Source organism: Cervus canadensis, chromosome 2, assembly GCF_019320065.1.
Source record: "Cervus canadensis isolate Bull #8, Minnesota chromosome 2, ASM1932006v1, whole genome shotgun sequence".
Classification (NCBI taxonomy): Eukaryota; Metazoa; Chordata; class Mammalia; order Artiodactyla; family Cervidae; genus Cervus; species Cervus canadensis.
Window position 1 is genome coordinate 106,547,243 of NC_057387.1, and position 20,478 is coordinate 106,567,720.

General features: G+C 48.3%; 1 protein-coding gene across 2 annotated transcripts in view; it reads left to right on the plus strand.

Moving 5' to 3' along the window:
* Positions 1–20,478, plus strand: part of CSMD2 (CUB and Sushi multiple domains 2) — a 679,919-nt gene that overhangs the window by 442,794 nt on the left and 216,647 nt on the right. For both annotated transcript variants that reach the window (XM_043461986.1, XM_043461987.1), the window contains exons 14-19: positions 1,210–1,536; positions 5,696–5,890; positions 17,643–17,781; positions 18,673–18,860; positions 19,754–19,942; positions 20,165–20,281. In XM_043461986.1, coding sequence (XP_043317921.1) covers positions 1,210–1,536; positions 5,696–5,890; positions 17,643–17,781; positions 18,673–18,860; positions 19,754–19,942; positions 20,165–20,281 — 1,155 coding nt within the window. The remainder of the gene's footprint in view (positions 1–1,209; positions 1,537–5,695; positions 5,891–17,642; positions 17,782–18,672; positions 18,861–19,753; positions 19,943–20,164; positions 20,282–20,478) is intronic.

Sequence of the window (20,478 nt, forward strand, 5' to 3'; positions counted from 1 at the left end):
TTCAAACCGCACCACATTAAAGGCTATAATTTACCTCACATTATTGGGCTGACATATAGGTTGTTCACAGTTTTTCCTCTATAATAAAATTATGTCACTGTAAACATCTTTGTCCATGTGGCTCCTTTTCTTTTGAATTAATTCCTGGAGATTACGGAGTCAGAATATTTGAATAGTTTTGTGGCTGTTGATAAGAGTTCATTCACTCCCTTCCAGAAGAACTATATCAACTTTACTGTGCAACTGACAAGAAATACATATGAGTTTCCATGAAGCCTCAGCAATATGAGTTGTTCATTTTTCCCCTCTAGGGAAATGGACTGCGTTTTCACATTAATTCTATTTTCTCTCATATGAATCCTCTGAGCATATTCTTTGCTCATCTTGGTGATGTTCTTACACAAATTACAAAAGCTCTAATTCAGTATTGAGAGTTGCTCTCTGGCATATTTGTTGCAATATTTTTTTCATGCTATTATTTTCCTTTTTAATATTCGTTTCATATTTGTTATTCTATTTATAACACTTTCCTTTGCCTCAGACTTACTCTCAGAGTCTGTTAGTTACGGGCATGACAAGGGTTTAAAATCAAGATTTTCAGAAGAGTCGATCCTTGGAGAGTAGGTGGGGCTTCAAGATAAGGTGCTCTTCCCTCTCTCTGCCAGTTTCTTCCAAAGCTCTGGTCTCTGAAAGATGGCGCCTACCGGGCACCTTCTTAGCATAGTTTTGTAGCTTCCCAGTTGCCAGAATCCCCAGGGCACAGTCATTTCCCCACCGAGAATGTTTACAGGACAGAAAGGGAGCGGCCCTGTCTCCACCCTAGTTACCCCTCAGGGGATCACCACCAGCTAAGAGGAACCAGGCACTGGGACTCCACTTAAGCTTAAATGGTGGTTTTTCCCCAACACAAGGAACTGAGAGCAGGCAGACACTCCTGGGATGGGCTCACCGCAAGGACAAGAAGGCCAGGAGGAGACCAACTCCTCCTTGCCCACAATGTGTCAGAGGGACCCTTCCCAGCACTGCACGCAGCATGGAACCCAGCATGTCTCCTGCCTAGAGCTCAGAGCCCAGCCAGTCCAGCCCAACCCTCTGGTCACCTTTTCTCTCTATTGCTTTTAGACTAAGGACATGCCCCTCTGCCTGCCCTCGGTGGCCCGGGCACAGTTCCAGGGACACTCACTGACCTCCATGGCTCTTCTCTTGCAGTTTCCTGCTTCTTCAACTTCACCAGCCCCTCTGGGGTCGTCCTATCGCCCAACTACCCAGAGGACTACGGCAACCACCTCCACTGTGTCTGGCTCATCCTCGCCCGGCCCGAGAGCCGCATCCACTTGGCCTTCAATGACATCGACGTGGAGCCTCAGTTTGACTTCCTGGTCATCAAGGATGGGGCCACGGCTGAGGCCCCCGTCCTGGGCACCTTCTCGGGGAACCAGCTCCCCTCCTCCATCACCAGCAGTGGCCACGTGGCCCGTCTCGAGTTCCAGACTGACCACTCCACGGGGAAGAGAGGCTTCAACATCACCTTTACCAGTGAGTCTGCCCTGCGGCCCCCACCCACCATCCCTCTGGGGATGTCCATTGCGGTGGTGATGTGAGTGGACCAGTTCCAAGGACTGCAGAGCCAGGCATGGGGCACCAGCATGACAGGAAAAGCAGAAGGCACTCTTTTTTGTGGCTTCACGTACTTTTGAGCCTTTATTTCTAATAGATGTGCCATGTAATGTGGAAGGAGCCTGGGGCCCCATTTCTCCTCCCCACCCTCCCTCTTGTAGAAGGCCCAGCTAGAAGCCGGAAGGGCCCCAGGGGGAGCAAGCCCCCACCGTCCTCCCCTGGTTACTGACGCCTCTCTACTGTGCTCCTCCAAGTCCTCGGACGCCTCCTTGCTGCCGACTTCACGTATCCCCCATGAGGCCGCTCACACTTTGCTTTGCCAATTCTTATCCCCACAGTCAAATCAGAAACAAGGGTCTGGAGCAGTGTTTCTGTTTGGCTCTGAGACTCATTTGAGCCCACTTTGGGGGCATTTCCTCCTGGCCCCTCTCGGCCACAGTCCCAAAGTTGTCACCTCTGGTTTTAACCCTGGGCCCCTTCTCTAGAGGCAAACTGAAGCAATGATTCTTGTCATTTCTGTGTCTCAGGGGGTTGTAGAGAGGGTAGGGGTGAAGGCAGAAGCTTGGACGCGGGAAACAGCAAGCTGCCAAAGGTAGTAAGAGGCGCTGAGCGGGGTAGGATCAGCCACAGACCCGATGAACTTGGCCAACGGAATATTGTCAGATGGGGCTGAAGCTGGGTCCCCCTGAGCAGTTAACCAGATCCTTTCCCAGAGGTTGCTTATGAAATGCAAGTCCCCAAGTCAAGCCCTGCCCAGGCGCACAGCACACCCAGAGCTGGTCCCTTTGGCACTTCCTAATAGAACTTATCTCCACCCAGCCCTACTCCCATCCTTGCCATAGAGGTCTTGCTTCCTTGTCCCACCTGTCCCCAGGGTCTAGCTGAGCTGAAGACCATAGGTGCCAAGTGGGGGTCTTTGGAGACCCCAGATTCCAAGGGATCACCGAAGCAAGAATGCTTCTCTGGTATTTCCCTCAACACTTTCCTCGGGACACTGGACTGGATTGAAAACAGTCCATCTTCCCAGGGGTGCCTCCCCCAGGGCACTCTTCTTCCCATCACCTGTGAGCAGGAAGAAACAGCCCAGTCCTGTCTTCCCCAGTCCGCACAGTCTAGCGCAGCAGCACAGGCTTCAGACCATCTGTCCTCATCCCCACTTTCCCATGAGATCATGAGCTCTGGAAAGATGGGGATACATATTATTTCACTCTCTCTCCACTCTGCCCACTGTGGGGTCTGGTAGGTCATGAGTATCAGTAAATGTTTATTGAATGGAAAGATTCATGAATGGCTAAATGACCTTTCCTCCCCTTGGTGGGAGTTAGAAGATGGGTAAGAGCTGTCCCGGGGAAGCCTGCTTATCCAGGATGGGGAGGACCAAGGACCCTACAGGTTCAAAGCAGTGTGGGTACACTGATGGAGGACCGGGGGGAAAAAAAGAATCTCATAGTCTCCAAGGAAAACCAAATCCTAGTAGGTCCCCACTTTCCAGGAGAGAAGCAAATGCTGAGTTCTTGGGAGTAAGAGGCAGAAAGCAGCAAACCTAACCTGAGGATCAAACTCTCACCCCACATTCCTCTCTAATATTCCTCCACCGTGTAAAAGTGATACACATCCAATATTTCAATAGTCAAAAACAGGCCAGTTCAAGGAAGAAGTGCTGACCTCCACCTCAGATCCCCCTCACCCAGAGATGAACACTGTTACAAACATCAGATAATTTCCTGCGCATTTACACAGATAAGAGTTGGACTGTTGTTTTTCAGTTGCTAAGTTGTGTCTGACTCTTTGTGACCCTATGGACCGCAGCAGGCCAGGCTTCCCTGTCCTTCACTATTTCCCAGAGTTTGCTCAAACTCATGTCCATTGAGTTGGTGATGCTATCCAACCATCTCATCCTGTCGTCCCCTTCTCCTCCTATCCTCAGCCTTTTGCAGCATGAGGGTATTTTTCCAGTGAGTCAGCTCTTCATATCAGGTGGCCAAAGTGTTTGAGTTTCAGCTTCAACATCAGTCCGTCCAATGAATATTCAGGGTTGATTTCGTTTAGGATGGACTGGTTTGATTTCCTTACTGTCCGAGGGACCAAATCTTGGCCCCATTCTTGCCCTGCTGAGTCAAAATGTCTAAGGAATGAGGCCCTAGAATCTACATTTTTCACAGGCTTCTGAGATGATTCTGTTGCAGCTAGTGCAACCACAGTCGTGGGCAAGTGTTCGGGAACTAGTATAGTATCCCCCGCAAAATGCGTGTCTCCTTGGCCACGTCCCAACCGACGATCATCCGGGCAGGGTTGGAATGTGCCCAGTGTCAGGAAGCTCCCCACCCCCAGACAGCACTCTCCACAGCTGGAGAGCTCTCGGGGCTTCCCTTCACGCTGACATGAAATCCTCGTCCCTGTAACAAGGCTCAGAGATCCCGCTTCCACCCCCAGAGCTCCTTAGAGTAAACTGACCCTTCTTCCACGTGGAGTGTTTTGAACGCTGATGATAGTAACTGCTGTTTACTGAGCACCTACTCTGTGAGCATCCTGCCGGCATCTCTCTCAGACCCACGACATCAGCTTCCTAGGTTAAGATCCATCCCCTTTCACCTGCCAGGAAGCTGAGATTGAAACAGGACACAGGTAAAACTGGGCAGTACTTAAATCTTTGACTTAGAGCGTTTGCTCCAAGACATTGGAGATAGCTCCATATCCCTATGCAGTGTGTACGTGTGTGTGTGAGAGAGAGAGAGACTGATAGGGTTTGAGTAGACAAATGCCTGGACTTATGGGCCCCAAGCACCACTTTTCTCCCCAGCTCTTTTTTCTAAATGTCAGGGCAAGCTCATGGTCATAGTCCCTAATAAGCAAAGTTTGGGAGACAGAAGTCTAGGTTGCTTAAATTGCATTTCAGAGGGAAGGGGAACTGCATCGGGGCTCAGCAGGGATCTCATGGTTGTCTCCATGTCAGATGCTCCTGCAGCCCAGCCTCAGTAGGAAGGATCGCCAGGTTTGCCTCCAGCTAGATGATCTGACAACTTCCGCGGCTGCTTCTGTTTCTGACTGTGCAAGTGTTTCAGTCACTAGGGAATCTCAGAGGGCTCCTCACTGAGTTCTTTAAAACAGCCCATGCAGCTGTGGAGCCTGGTCTTCACTGGAAAGCCACTGTCCTTAAAACAGCCAGGATGCAAATAGGGTGTAGCCTCAGACTTGACTATGAGAACTGGGCACCCCTGATGAAGGAAGGTGGGGAACAGAAAGAAAGAAGGGAACCCAGACTTAAAGAGGACTCCCCAACTGTCATGTGCTGCACCCAGCATTCTCCACTTGCAAATTCAAATCAACTTTCATGTTCTTGCTATCTCAGAATGACCCGACCAGTGAAGTGTGACCTTGATTTCACAGGTCAGGAAACAGAGGCTCAGAAAGATGACATCAGTTGCCCAGAACCATGTAACTAATAAGAGGGAGAACTCGATTAAACCTACAGGCATTCTGACTCTTTCCTCTCCACCCACCAACTGTATGATCAACCACGTGGGCAGAGTGAGAGGCGGCCTGAGGCAAGAAAGTGAAGGGAATGGCTTCAGGCAGGGTCGACCCCACGGCACTGCTCTATGGCACTCCATGTCTATTACTGTCACAGGACTTAGAGTCCAGCTCACCTGCAACATAAGTGATCCCCTAACTCTCTGAAGTTAGGGACACAGAATGGATTCGACATTGAGGACACAGACCTACTCCTTTACCATGCTGAGCCTCAGTTTCTTCATCTGTAAAGTGGAGTAATAATACCTATTTAATGGAATCGATATTTGATGTTGATGAGCTGACAGGACAAACAGCCGGCTGCCTGACCTATAAATGTGCTTTAGAATGAAGTTAGACTAGGTGCTCAGGAAGGAAGGACATCAAGTTCAACAAGACCTGCTTTACACCCATTGTGGTCTAGGGCAGGCAGCTCTCCCTGCAGCATGCCGGGCTCTTGGGGAAGCAGGGGAGATCTAGGGTTGACCTTCATAATGAAGCTTCTTTTGGGGGAGTCCATCTGCACACCAGCTCTGTCTAATCACATCCTTGACCTTCCTCCGCACAGCCTTCCGACATAATGAGTGCCCCGATCCTGGAGTCCCCGTGAATGGCAAGCGGTTCGGTGACAGCCTCCAGCTGGGCAGCTCCATCTCTTTTCTCTGCGATGAAGGCTTCCTCGGGACTCAGGGCTCGGAGACCATCACCTGTGTCCTGAAGGAGGGCAGTGTGGTCTGGAACAGCGCGGTGTTACGGTGCGAAGGTGCGTGCCTGCCGGCGGGCTGGGGACCAGGGGGCGGGGGACGGAGCTGTCAGCCGGAGATGCTGAAGAGGGGGACAGAGCAGCCCGAACCACGGTGGTCCTTCTCTCCCAGGACTGGGACCACCCTCTCACCCTCACCCTGAAATGGCCAAGTGTCTATAAAACAATATTGCACAGAATTTGAGTTATAACCACAGATTAAACTGGAGAAACACTGGATCTAGATTGTCAGGCATCAAAAAACACCTCTTCTTTCAACTGGGAATGGTCTCAATATCACAGCTGTTAGGAGCCCTGCTCACAGCTCCCACCCAGGGAGCGCCATCAGCCTGAAGCAGTGCTGGCAGTGCTGTGAGTCTGCGTGTCTTTCAAAATGCCTGCCACTCTTTCTGCCTCCACACGCTAATTTCCCCCAGTTCCCTGGGACATCTCCCAGGCTTGGCCTTGGTGCCCCTGTTAAACACTGCCTTGATATCCTTGCAGTCAATCTCCAGGAGACTAGGAACAGACAAGTCAGGAAAAAAAAAAGAGATTAGCCATCTGGTCTACCCAGCTTCAGTTATGGAACACACAAAGCTTCTTGAGGGCAGGAATTATGTCAGACTTGTGCACCAAGCATAATGCCTGGCACAGAACAGGCCTTTGATAAGTACTTGTGGGCAACAGATGAAAAGTGCGTCTCCCATAGACTCCTTGAAGGCAGTGATGGTGTCCAAGGAGGCAGGGGCTCTGGCCCCTTCCTTCTGGGAGCCAGAAAGCTTCCTCCGTTCATCTCACGTGATGGACAGAGGGTGAGACCTAAGGGATCTCTCCATACCCAGTCCCCAGACCCAACTCCGAGCACCCCAGCCAGCAAGAGGGAAGGTAAGGAGCCCGAAGAATGGGGCCTTAAAGGGAGCACAGCCCCAGAGCTGACGGGCTGGCGGAGGGGGAAGGGAGACCATCAGGAGCAAAGAGCCTGTGGCAGAGGGTCTGCCATCAAGGTGGGGGCCTTCAGGTCAGAAGGACCTGGGCTGGAATCATGGCAAGTTGCCTTTTCCCTCTGATATATTTTTTTCAGCTGAAAAAAAAAAAAATGGGGAGATAATAAAATGCACATGTAAAGGCTGAGCTCCTCGAGTGAGTGTTGGCCTTGCTCTTGCTGGTTGGTAAGCTCTGTGGGGTTAGGGAACCTTCCTCGGCCTTGCATCTCCACAGCTGGCTTATGGTTTGACACCCACTAAGTGCTTGATCAACACTGGCTGATGAATCACTGAATGAATGAATGAATGAATGAATGACCTTTTAACTAGGCTAGAGTCTCCCTAATAGCCTCCAGAGCCCTGACTCTCATCAGGCTGCCTCGTATCTTCTCCCTGAAACTTACCCGCTGAGTCACCCAGGGGGGCCAGTGACTTGTCTTCTCTGTGCCTCAATTGCTCCATCTGTAAAGTGCAATTAAGAAGGGGAGCCCCCTCCCAGGGTGGTCGTGAGCAGAGAGGCAGTGCTCCTTCAGTGTTGGCAGCGAGCGTGATTTCCACCTGATATTAACCATTTCTTCACTGGGCCCATTAGCGTAGCGTTCTACTTTGGGGATCATGTGGTGGGTTCATCCTTCCAGGTGCCTGTCCCACTCATGACACAGACAGGTGCCGTCACAGCCCCACAGCCCCGTCCACACCACCCCCTCTGCCATTTTACCCAGCGAGTGAGCTCTTTTGGAAACAGCATAAGCTTTGGTGTCAGAGAAGCATGAAACTCCTGTCTTCACCCCCTCCCAGCTGTGGACCTGATGGGTTGGGTAACTCCCTCCCTGGCAGCAGGGGGATAAACACGAGTGTCTGATGGTGGTGTTTGGGGACTAGACAGAGCCCAGGGTCTGGGGGCTTGTTGGTCTGGGGCTCACCTTCCCTTTAGGCTGGGCCCCTCATTCTCCCTCGTGTGCCTCAACCTCCTCTCTTTAATTTTCCTCCTGGTCCGTCTCGTCCAGGACATCTTCCCTGCTGTCTCCTGCTCACCTGGTCTCTCTTTTCTCCTGGTTCTCTTGCTTCTCTTGAGCCAGCAGCAGACAACTCTATCAGACACTGGACCTCACCATGACTACATTTTCTTTACTGGTTCCATGGGGCTTGGTCCTCTTTCCCCACCAAGACTGTGGGAGTTCTGGGGCAGAAGCCCAGACCCCAGTACCCCAGAGCTTGTGGGGGCTCAGTCCCAGTGGGGCTGACCCCCCTGAGAGGCATCCTCTTCCCCACCACCCACCCTCCTGGATCAGCTGCTCCTAGACCACGGTTCTGCCAGAGCAGTGCACTACTCCAGACCATGAGTGAATGCCCAAGAGAACTTGACCTTCGTTCATGGACCTTAACGTGGACCACTGCTTCATAGACAGAGTCTTAATTCTGCAATTACGGTTGTCTTGTTCATTCTGTCCCTGGGGAGGGAATCGCTTAGGGTGGGGGACAATGGGAAACCAGAAATAAGGGGCAGTCTGGTGCAAAGAGGCCAACTTGGCACCAGGGAGAGTCTGCTCAGTCTTCCTAGAATTATGGGCGTTTGATGCCAACCTGGTTTTCGGGGACCTGGGGAGCAGCAGATCAGAGGGCCAGAGTGAGAGGCAGACACCACCTAGGTTGGCCAAGTCTGGACTTGAAACCGTAGAGCACGCCGGGTAAGAAGCCCCTGGAATCTGGCCCTCCTTGGCCCTTTTCCCTCCTGTGTCGAGTCTTGGAAGAACCCTGCTTTGTAATCAGCATCTTTGTCTTTCCATTTTTTCTAGTTTTGTTTTTGATTAAGTATCCCCACCTTGTGGACAATTAAATGCGGAAGCTAATGGTCTTTTAAGAAGTCTTAATATATGCTGAGAGCCTCTTAGCTTTTGAGAGGCTGTAATAGGACAAGGGAGAAAATGGCTTCTTCTCCTAAATTTAGAAAGAAGGATGATCATCTGGCTGGTATAAAGCAGAAGTCAGTCTGCAAACTTTTTCTTAAAGGGCCAGCTAGAAAGTGTTTTCAGCTTTGAGGGCCCTAAGGTCTCAGCTCAACTCTGCCATCATTATGGGAAAGCAGCTTTGACAAAACAGAAATGAAGGGGTCGGCTATGATCCCTGGGCTGTAGTTTGCTGACCCCTGATCTACAGAACAGAGGACATAAGGGATCTGTGTGTTTAAAATCAGAAATTTCCTAGGAAAGACTTCCAAGTAGTGAAGCAGCTACAAAGGACCACCTGGTTCTCACCCCCACGCTCATTTCTTCCTCTCTCTTTTAAGGAGGGACCGAATCGTACATCACTATGATAGGTGTCCAAAGGTATCACCTCATATCGGCCATGTACTAGTCTAGGAAGTAGGTGTTGTAATTGTCCCATTAAAGCACAAAGAAGCTAAGTCACTTGCCCAGGGTCCTTCCAGCTTGTAAGTGACAGAACCAGAATCCAAATCCAGGTTCTTGGCTACCCCGTTACTGTATTTTTCTTGAATTATATCACTAGAGAGAATATAATTTCAAACTTGTTTGTCAAAGACTTAAAAGCATCTACAAATCGGATGAAAAGCAGATTTTCTGCTTTCCATATCCCAGTAGAAAATTAAAACAAAAGGAAACATATTGCCTATCGCAAAAGACAAAGAAAACAAGACACCACATGGAAGCATCAGAAATTGACAGCATTAAACAAAATGACAGCGGTAGGACAAACATATCAGTTACGATAATAAAGGTAATTAAACTCCCTATTAGGAGACAAAGACTCTCAAACTGGGTTTTAAAAAATATGCTGTTTAACAGAAATATATGGGGGGGGGGGAAAGGAGATAAATTACCTGCAGTAAGTATGTATTTTCATGTTTCAATTCATACTTGATGGTTGTAAAAAAAATTCAAATGAAACACGAGTGCAATAAAGTTACAGTGAAAATATTCATTTCCTAGGCCCACATCCCAAAGAAAAATGGCCTGTTAGTTCTGTGTAAACATGTCTACATTTTTTTTCTATCTGTATGTAAAGTTAATGTGTTAATTTTAAACTTTAAAAAAAGTCTTGTAAAAAAGAAAAATCCGTTCTCCCCACTCCCTCAAGAGGGAACTAGGTGATGGTGGTAAGTCATTTGGGCCTCTAAGGAAGGAGGGTAGTTACTGAGTTTCTAACATTGTTTCATTAAATCTTCTTGTCACTCTTGTTGAGAAAGATTATCATTCTCTGTGCATGAGAAACCTGGACACCAGCAAGGTGAACTGACTTGCCTGAGATCACCCAGCTAGTAATAATTGAGCACTTATTATGTGCTAAATACTAGGCCAGGTGCTTTGCAAACACTGTTCTTTTATGTCCTCCAGGACAACCCCATGGGGGCGGTACTGTTAGGATCCTTGCTTCACCGCTGAGGAATCTGAAGCACAGAGTGGGCACGGAACTTGCCCAAGGTCACACAGCTCAGTGAATGGAAGGATTAGAATTCAAGTCCAGACATTTTGATACCAGAGCGATCGCTTTGAACCACCAAATGCAGTCTGTTTGACTCCAGAGTTTGCTCTCCTTTTGTTTGACCACAGAATGGTGGGAGATGAGCAGCGAGGGATTCAGGGGGCCGTGGGGAGGCGGGGTTGGAGGGAATCGAGGAAAAGGCTTCCACGGCTTCTAGACAGTCACACTGAGACCCCTGTGAGGGCAGTGCTCAGGGTGGGCCTTCTCGTGTCCACCTGCAGTGGTTAGAGACGCGGGCTCTGGAGCCAGGCTTCCCGGGTTTAAATCCTGGCTCTGCTGCTTCTCTGCTGTGAGTTTCTAGACTAGTTAACTAAGCCCTCCGTTCCCGTTTCCTCAACTTGGAAATGAGGCTAAGACCAGCACCCACCCTAAATTCTGCTGCAAGGGTGAACACCCAGGAAGAGCAGAACACACATCAGTTAGTGGCTGGCGCCCTGTGAGGGCTCAGTGAGCCTGAGTTTCTGGGGTCACCCTACTCCATCCCCATCCCAGATGCCCTTTGCGTTGGCGCATCTGAGGTCGGGAGAGGCGGGGCCTCCCTCCCAGGGGACACTCATCGGAAGCCTGGTGTGTTAGCCATCTCGTGCTGCCATAACAACATACCACAAGCTAGGTGATGTAAACAGCACAAATGTGTTTTCTCACGGTTCTGGATGCTGGAAGTCCAAGACCGAGGTGCCAGCAGGGCTGGCCGCTTCCTCCCAGCTCCTGTCTCCTCAGCTAGCAGATGGCTGCCGTCTTGCTGTGTCCTCATGCGGCCTTTTTCTCTGTGTACGTGCACTCCTGATGTCTCTTCTTCTTCTAAGGACAGCAGTCCTTTTGGATTAGGGCCCAACCTTGTGACCTCATTTCACTGCCATTGTGTCCTTCTAGTCCCATCTCCAAACCCAGTCACATGGGAGTTAAGGTTTCAGCCTATGACTTTGCAGGGTCATAATGCAGTATTTTATTCCTAGAATTTATTGAGCACCTACTCTGGGCACTGGGATAAGGCACTGGGTCCCTCTTATTGCTGAGTTCTTCTTCCTGTTCAAGGCAGGACCCTCTCCTCTTTTTTTCCTGTCTTTTCCTTGTATGCATGTGTGTGTGCCTATGTGCCTGTCCTTCTTTTCAGTCTAACATTTTGTTACAAGGAAGAAGGGATCTCTTCCCTCTTTTTAAACTTTATTTTATTTATTTATTTGGCTGCATTGAATCTTAGTTAAAGCACGCAGGATCTTGGTTGCATAATGCAGGATCTTTTTGATGAGGCGCACAGACTCTCTAGTCATGGTGCTCAGGCATGGTAGTTGCCGTGCCTGGGTTTCGCTGCTATGTAGCATGTGGGATCTTAGTTCCCCAACCAGGGATCAAACCTGTGTCCCCTCATTGCTAGGAGGATTGCTCACCATTGGGAAACCAGGGAAGTCGTCAGCCTAACATTTTTAATGGAAATTTTCAAACACAGAGAATAGTATAGTGAACCCCATGTGCCCATAACCCAGCTGCAGCAATTATATACTCATGGCCTATTTCATTTCATTCATCTGCCAGCATTACCAGTATCTCCCACCATTGCCCTCCTCTGGGATTATTGTGAAGCAAATTCCAGGCATTAATATGTAATCATCAACATTTTTGTGTATATCTCTAATAGATGAAAAGAACACTCTAAAATAGAACTTCAATACTATTATCTTTAACATTATGAAGATAGTTATTTAATACAATCAAGTTTCCTTGATTCTCTATCTAATCCTTTCTTTCATAGTATTTTTTTTTTAAGTCAGAACCCTGGTGAGGTTTATACATTACAATTGGCTGATAGGTCTCAAATCCTCTGTAGGTGTCAGCCCCACTCCCTTGTGATATTTTTGTTGAGGAAGCCAGTTTGTTTACCCTGAGTCTCCTGCAGTCTGAATTCTGGCAATTACACCCCTAGGAGATTGTTTAACATGATCCTCTCCCTCTCTTACATTTCCTTTAATTGGCAGTAAGATCTAGAAGCCTAATCAGATTCAGGTTCTGGTTTTTGGCCAAAATGTTTTATAAGCAGAGCTCTGTGCCTCCATCAGAGGCATGTAATGTCTAGTGGTTACTCTTTGGGTGATATTATTAATACAAGCCATCAACGATCATAGCCTAGAGATTACAAAATAGTAGCATTCTATCTCTTCTTTTATATGCTGAAACACTTACAGAAAACTTGCCCCCAACAACTATTTGGTTACCCTGAGGTATAGTTGATAAAGGAAAGACAGGAGAAATACTTAATTATTTTCCTTTATTTACCACTTTAATCTTAATGGGTTGACTCTAGCATCTTCCTAAGTTGAAAAAATTTTAATATCATTACAATCCAAAGGACTTAAACATACTGTATGCATTTAAATCCACTGCAGTTATCACTCTGCTCAACACTCAAATCGTCCCGTTGGCCGGAGGGAGCCTTTTGAAATTGGCCCAAACTCATCTTGTACATTTTCTGTCCCTGACCTAAAATTAGCTATTTCTCTGAGGAGTCCTGGTTCCTTTTAGTGAGAAATGATATTTAGAATCTGGGCACTGGCAGTGCTTATTACCATTGAGTAGGTCCTTGTTTTTAAGGCTTTTCAACAAACAGAGCTAAGAAATATTTTTTAAAAGCTAAAATGCATCATGGGTCCATTTCATTTCAAATGTAAGTGCAGTTTTCTTTTTCGTTGAACTTCCTTGATATCATAGCTGTGTCTACCTTCATTCTTGCTGGTAATCCAAGTTCCCAACACCAATATAGCTTCCCATCCCCTAATATACACCCAAGAGTCTCAGAATTGTAATACCAATGCCACAGACAGCAATATGATTATTGAAAATTGTTTTCGTGCTTTTCCCCTCAATTCTTCTTGTCTCTACATCCTACTAGGGATAGACTATCAAATTACTGTGTTTTAAAAATCTCTTTAGTTTCTTTATGTACAGTTATGCTACCAACTGATACAGTATTCTATTCATTGATTTTACACTGCTTTTAAGTTTTGAGAAATTGTGTATCAAATTTAAATCTTTTTATTGTGGTGTAATTGCTTTACAATGTTGTGTTGATTCCTGCTGTACAGAGAAGTGAATCAGTTGTATGTATACATATATGGATCCCCTCCTTCTTGAGTCCTCCTCCTGCCAACCCCCATCCCACCCATCTAGGTCACCACAGGGCACCGGGCTGAGCTCTCTGTGCTATATACAGGTTCCCACTATTTTACATCTGATAGTGTACATGTATCAGTTTCTATCTCCCAAACCATCCCCTCCCCCGCCCACCCCATGTCCACACATCTGTTCTCTACATCTGCATCTTTATTCTATCTGTCCTGCAAATAGGTTCATCAGTACCATTTTTCTAGATTCCACATATGTCTTCTTTCACTTATGTAAAATATTGACATAATTCCAAAGCTAAACCTCTAAAAGGAGGTGTATTCTAAGAAAGTCCAGCTTCAATCCCTGTCCTTTCTACCCCAACCCCCTCCCTCCATCCATAGGTCATCTTTTGTCTTTGGGTTTTGCACTTTCATTGACCATTAATATGAGCAAATGTGTGTGTGTCTCCTACCCTTGTCTTAGACAAATGGAATCATACTGTTCCCTGCTTTTACCACTGTATCTTGCTTTTATTCACTTAATAAAATATTCTGGGGACTACTCCATGATGTTACATAGAATATTCCTCATTCTTGTTTTATAGCTGCATAAATAGTCCATTTTGTTGATTACTCCAATTCATTCAGTCAGCTCCCTATCGCTGAACATTTGGGCTTGTTTCCATTCTTTGGCTATTATAAATAGTGCTGCCTTATATAGCCTGGTGCATATATATGTCCTTTCATATTTTTGCCAGTGTATCTTTAGGGTGATGGCACAGACAGTAAAGTCTGCCTGCAATGTAGGAGACCCAGGTTCGATCCCTGGGTCAGGAAGATCCCCTGGAGAAGGAAATAGCAATCCACTCCAGTATTCTTGCCTGGAAAAATCCCATAGATGGAGGAGCCTGGCAGGCTACAGTCCATGGAGTCACAAAGATTCGGACATGACTTAGCAACTAACACACACACACACATCTTTGAGATAGAGTTGTAGAAGTCGAGTTGCTGGGTGAGAGAATAAGTGACTGAATTTTGCTAGATGCTACCAAATTTCCCTGCTTAGGGATTGTGCCCTTTTGCGTATCTAACTGCAGAGTACTAGAATTCCTACTTTCCCTCAACTTCATGTGTTGTCAGACCTTGCAGTTTCCCTACTTGAGGGATGAGAAGTAATTTCTCAGTGTAGTTTTGATTTGCATTTTCTTGGTAAGAGCGAGGTTTAAATCTTGTGAAATGTTAAAGAGATACTGTACTTAGGAATCCTCGCCTCCCTCTCCCTGCCTAGCAACTGCCACCTTGGGATATGAAGATGAACTAGAGAGAGTGAAAGACTGAATGAATGGAGAGATTGCTTGCCACGCACCTAAAGCAGAGAAGAGAGGACTTAGCCAGAGTAATAAAACAGTATAGCAGAGAAAGAAAACAAAATAGTGATCAGCAAAGAAAAGGTTTGGGCTTCCCTCTCTGGAGAGTTGAGATTGGGCTTTGTTGATGTATGCCACTGAATTCAGAGTAGCCTTGGCAGGTAATAGTGGCTCTGTGATCTCCTGCTTCCTGCAAAGTAAGTGAGGACATCACAGTCCAGCCACCAAAGAGGCTGGGCCTTTGCTGAATGGGAGCCAAGAGGGAGACCCCACTCTCTCCTGAGACTCATCACCTGCCTGGGGACACAGGCGTATAGCAGTAGGCAGGCCCCTCCCCACCTCCAAGGGCTCTCACAAGTCCTTTGGGAAAGCAGAGGAAAACGTTAGTCATTTCAGCGATGTGAATGGATGGGTTTTGAAAACGGGTTACCCAGGAAATAATAATACCTATGGGCAATTTGTTCTTTCAGTGTTTGATAGAGGTGCTGTGTAATTTCTTGTTTTCTCCAAGCCTCAACTGCCTGGTAATGGGATAATAATCCCTGCCTATAAAATCAGGATAATAATGGTTATCTACCTTTTAGTGTTGCAGTTGTCAGGAGGATAATCCACATTAAGCCCAACGCATAGTAAACTCAATAGCAGTGAGCTCATGCCAGTTGGCTGTGGTTGTCGTGCTGTTGTGTGCTGCAGGGGAATTTGGAGACAGAAAATTTGAAGTTAACTGGTGACTCAGTTGGTAAAGAATCTGTCTGCAATGTGGGAGACCTGGGTTCGATTCCTGGGTTGGGAAGATCCCCTGGAGAAGGGAACAGCTACCCACTTCAGTGTTCCGGCCTGGAGAATTCCATGGACAAAGGAGCCTGGCAGACTATAGTCCATGAGGTTGCAAAGAGTCGTACATGACTGAGTGACTTTCATTTTCCTGCTCTAACTCTCTTAGCTCTTGATCTACTCTCTTAACCTCAGTTTTTCCTCTGTAAAATGGGGGTAATTTCATGAATGCTATGCACATTTAAATAAGATAATACACGTAAAAGCAATTAGTATCCTAAATCAGTAGTATGAGTTGTCTACTATTAACATCATAATTCTTCTTCTTCTTTATCTTCTTTGTTAATTGAACTTTCTAATGTAATTTACTGTGAAGAATGTCTGATGATTATTTTAAATTTCTCAGAAGGGTTCTAGAATTGAGAGAGGAAAGCTGTGGTACACTTGGCTATTATTTTATGAATCTGATTACTTGGGGAAATCTGCAAAAAAACTTGCAAAGATAGGAATGCTGTGCTTATCCCCTTTCCATTCCAGTCTTGTTCAGCATATTTTGGCAGCTGGTAGCACCATGGTAAGGGGAGCCTAAGGAAGCAGAGTTTCTTTTAAAATGAGGAGGCGGTTTAGGGTAAAATCTCTGGATTTATGCTGTCTTCCTAGGTCTGAATCCAAGCTCTTCCGCTTGCTAATCCTCGTTAGTTAGCAAGGCCTAGTTACTTAATCTCCTTAAGGCTCCGCTTCCTTAGCTGTAAAATAGAGAAAAGAATATCACCCTCCTCTCAGGGTTGGTGTTTTGTGAAGAGTGAACATAGACTTGAGACTCAGTTGTGCAACACTCAGCCCTTGGCCGTGATGGTGACAGTGGGAGCAGCTTTGGGCTGGTCGTGATCAACATCCTCATCATCGGTCTCAGGGAGGGAGGTGTCTTATCAGGGTGGTTGATGTTAGACTGTGCTACCAAATAAACTCAGAATCTCAGTGGCTTAAAGACAGGGCTTCCATGCTCACACAGGCTACGCAGGCTACATGTGTAACCTGGGTCGTGGGACTCTACTCCTAAAGGTCACGTAGAGGCCCAGCTGACGGGACTTCCGTCGAGACCCTCACTTTCACAGTTACAAGCTGCAGATCACACGCTGGCTCTTCATGTTCCCGCTTGGACATGACACACATCATTTCGGCCCTCGATTGATTGGTCAAGGCGGTCACGTGACCTTGCCTAACCCAAAGGGTGGACCATGAAGGCCAACCATGTGGCCGGAAGGTGGAGCCCTGGACAAGCTCTAATCACCATCTCAGGGCCGAGGGTCTGATTGCGGGAAAAGGCAGGAGTGATGGGAAAGGTGGGAGAGAGTGGGAAGACGGATGGAGAGAGACTGGGGGCTGAGATGACAGGTTTGCAAGCTCAGAGCCAGCTGTGAAGTGTGCCTGGACCCTGTGGGCCTTGTGGTTTGCCTGCCGTGACTGTGAGCATGCTTCCATCCACTCACTTATTCATTCAAGCTGCAGTCCCTGAGTGTTCCACCTGTGTTCCAAGCACGAGGCTATGGGCTGAGGACTCCGAGTTGTTCAAAACAAATAACACGGCCCCTGCCCTTGGGGAGCTCGCAGTGGAGTGGACTGTGCGAGGCTCTGAGCTGAGCTTGGGGCTCTGACTGCGGTCTAGGGCCAGCGCTGTGTGTGTGGGGCAGGGGCCAGGCTCATGCTTCTGTCAGAGGCCTGATAATTGAGTCAAGAACAAAGAAAGAACCACTGTGACCCAAATATTAGCTGTACTTCAACCCTTCTAGAATGGCAAAGGACTTTGTTTAAAGGATTCTTTTCATTCCTCCCCTCCGGCCTTTCATAAAATTCCAAGTGATGTAAGTGGACATATCCATAAAAGTCCCAAAAGACAGAACTCACAGTTTAGATGGTTTATGTAATTCTCCATTTAAAAAAAAAAAAAAACAAAAAACAATACTTGCTGGCAGACACATTTTATAGAGAGACTTCTCTTTATTCATTTGTTCCCCCAAGAAAACTGCCTGTCTCCCCTCTTTCCCCCCAGCTCCCTGCGGTGGTCATCTGACTTCGCCCAGTGGCACCATCTTGTCTCCTGGCTGGCCTGGCTTCTACAAGGATGCCCTGAGCTGTGCCTGGGTGATCGAAGCCCAGCCAGGCTACCCCATCAAAATCACCTTCGACAGGTGCCTGTAACCACAGCCTGGGCGGTGGGGGGGAGGGGTGATAGCTCTGCTGTGGGGTGGCAGGGAAGCTGGGATGGGGGGGGACCAGCACCGATGCTGCAAGGTCAGCAAGGTCAGAGGGCCCTGGAGCTCTGCTCTGGGCAGGGACAGGCTGCTCTGGCTTTGCTCTTGGCCTTGGTTCAGAAGTGGGGTTTGTGCCGTTTAGGGGACTCTTAGCATCCAAAGAGCACCACCCTGACATTTTCAGTGTGGGAAGGTGGGCTTCCTCACCTCTGACCCAAATCCTGCTCACGTGGCCCACTTCTTCTCCCAGCCTGGTGCTGCCCAGCCACCCAAGTATGAATGTAAACTTCTTCTAGACAAACCTTCCATGGCCCAGAGTAGCAGTCGCAAACTTTACTGTGAAGGGCCACATGGGAAATATTTTAGGTTTTATGGGACACTTGCAGATATCTGTTGCATAGTCTTTGCTTTAAAAAAAAAAATTTAACTTCTTTATAAATGCAAAAACCATTCTTGGTCATTAGGCCATACAAAAACAGACTCTAGACCAGATTTGACCCTGGGGCTGTAGTTGGCTGACCCCTGGCCTGGAACATTCTGACTCCCATGAAGCAAGGCACTGTACCTCTAGCTCTGAAGACAGGTCACCGCCCAGGCCGTAGAGAAGTTGGGGAGAGCTGCGTCCAACCACAGGAGAAGGAGGAGGAAGATTCAGCACAGTAGGGAGGGTGCTCCCGCACCTCCAGGGAACATGTGCAGATTATATTAAGATACCCCAACCTGCAAAACCCAGTTGTTCTGATGCCCTGGGTCAAGCAGGGCCTCTTGTCATTTGCAAATTAATGAGCCTTGGGTTTCTCAAGAAATCTTCGTCTCCATCTTCGGCAGATTTAAAACCGAGGTCAACTACGACACCCTGGAAGTGCGAGATGGAAGGACGTACTCAGCGCCCTTGATTGGGGTTTACCATGGCACCCAGGTGCCCCAGTTCCTCATCAGCACCAGCAACTACCTCTACCTCCTCTTCTCCACCGACAAGAGTCACTCAGACATCGGCTTCCAGCTCCGCTATGAGAGTGAGTCTCAGGGCAGCAGTGATGGGGCCGGCTGGGTGCCAGGGAGGACTCAGGGCTGAGCTCCGGCAGGAGGACCCGCTCGGCCGCGTCCCCAGCGCGTTCTCAGTTAGGCTGTGCTCCTCAGGAGGTCCTCCTTGCTCTCAGCATCTCTCAGAGCTCAACGTCAGAAAGAATGAAAGGTCCCCGTCTGTGTGCAGATGACTGGGCGCCAGCCTGCTGGGCACCCTGGGAACAGAGTGCTTGACGGATGGTGATGTTGAAGTGAGATGTCATCTCACGCTCCCTCACCCTCTGCCATGGCCTGCATTCATCGCTGGTGCCTCAATTGAAAGAGGTTTCTTCTTCTTTTTTTTTTTTTTGGTCAAAATAAGGCTGATATATCCGCATTAATATCAGACAAAGTCAATTTTATTTTATTGTTTTAAAGTTTTTCTTTTGCATGGGGATATAGCCGATTAACAGTGTTGCGATAGAATCAGGTGAATAGCAAAGGGACTCAGCCATACATACACACATATCCCTTCTGAAAGAGACTGTTGATTGAGTTCTTTGCAGACCACGGTAGAAAGTTATGGCTGAGAGCACCACGAGGAGAGGGTTGTTTTCTTACCCGTGATCCGATCTGTAACCCTTAGCATGGTGTCCAGGCCACGCGTGTCACCCCGCTGATGTTTACTGAATGGGCGATGAACAAACGAATAGCTGCAGCCAGCTGGTTTTCCCTGACAGATGGGTCTTTAGATACCCTCACCCAGGACCGACAGCCACATCTGAGGAGGGGGCAGATGAAGCTCCCGCCTTCTCTCAGTTAGGACTCTCCCTTTGTGAGTCAGCTGGGGTCCCCCTGCGCTTTCAAGGAACTGTCTGTTGCAGCCGTGGGCTCTCTTTTCCAGCTATCACGCTGCAGTCGGACCACTGTCTGGATCCAGGAATCCCCGTCAACGGGCAGCGTCATGGGAACGACTTCTATGTGGGCGCCCTGGTGACCTTCAGCTGCGACTCGGGCTACACGCTGAGCGACGGGGAGCCGCTGGAGTGCGAGCCCAACTTCCAGTGGAGTCGGGCCCTGCCCAGCTGTGAAGGTGAGCCCCGCCGGGAGGGGGCGCTAACGTCCAGGCGCCTTTTCTGCCGCAACAACCCAGGCGCGGACTCCAAGACCCTCTGTCAGTGAGGAGCGGGGGATTACCCTCTGTCAGTGAGGAGCGGGGGATTGGACAAGAGGCGGGCTAGGATCCTAGGGGAACTCTGGGGGAAGCTCCTGGGGCCACCTCAGCCTTTCACTGTCCTTTCTCCCTCCTCTCCAGCTCTCTGCGGCGGCTTCATTCAAGGCTCCAGTGGGACCATCTTGTCACCTGGGTTCCCCGACTTCTACCCCAACAACTTGAACTGCACCTGGATTATCGAAACATCACATGGCAAGGGTGAGTGCTCAGGCCCATGGCAGGCACTGGGATGCGACGTGGTCAGGGCCTAAGATCCCCAGATCCAGATGGCCTCCATGAGGCTCTCCCTCTATAGTGACCTCTGGGCTTAGTCTGGATTTTTCTCACCAACCAGAAAACTCTCAGAACATTCCTATCTCTTCGAATCACAGAACTCATCCTCTAGCAAACATTTT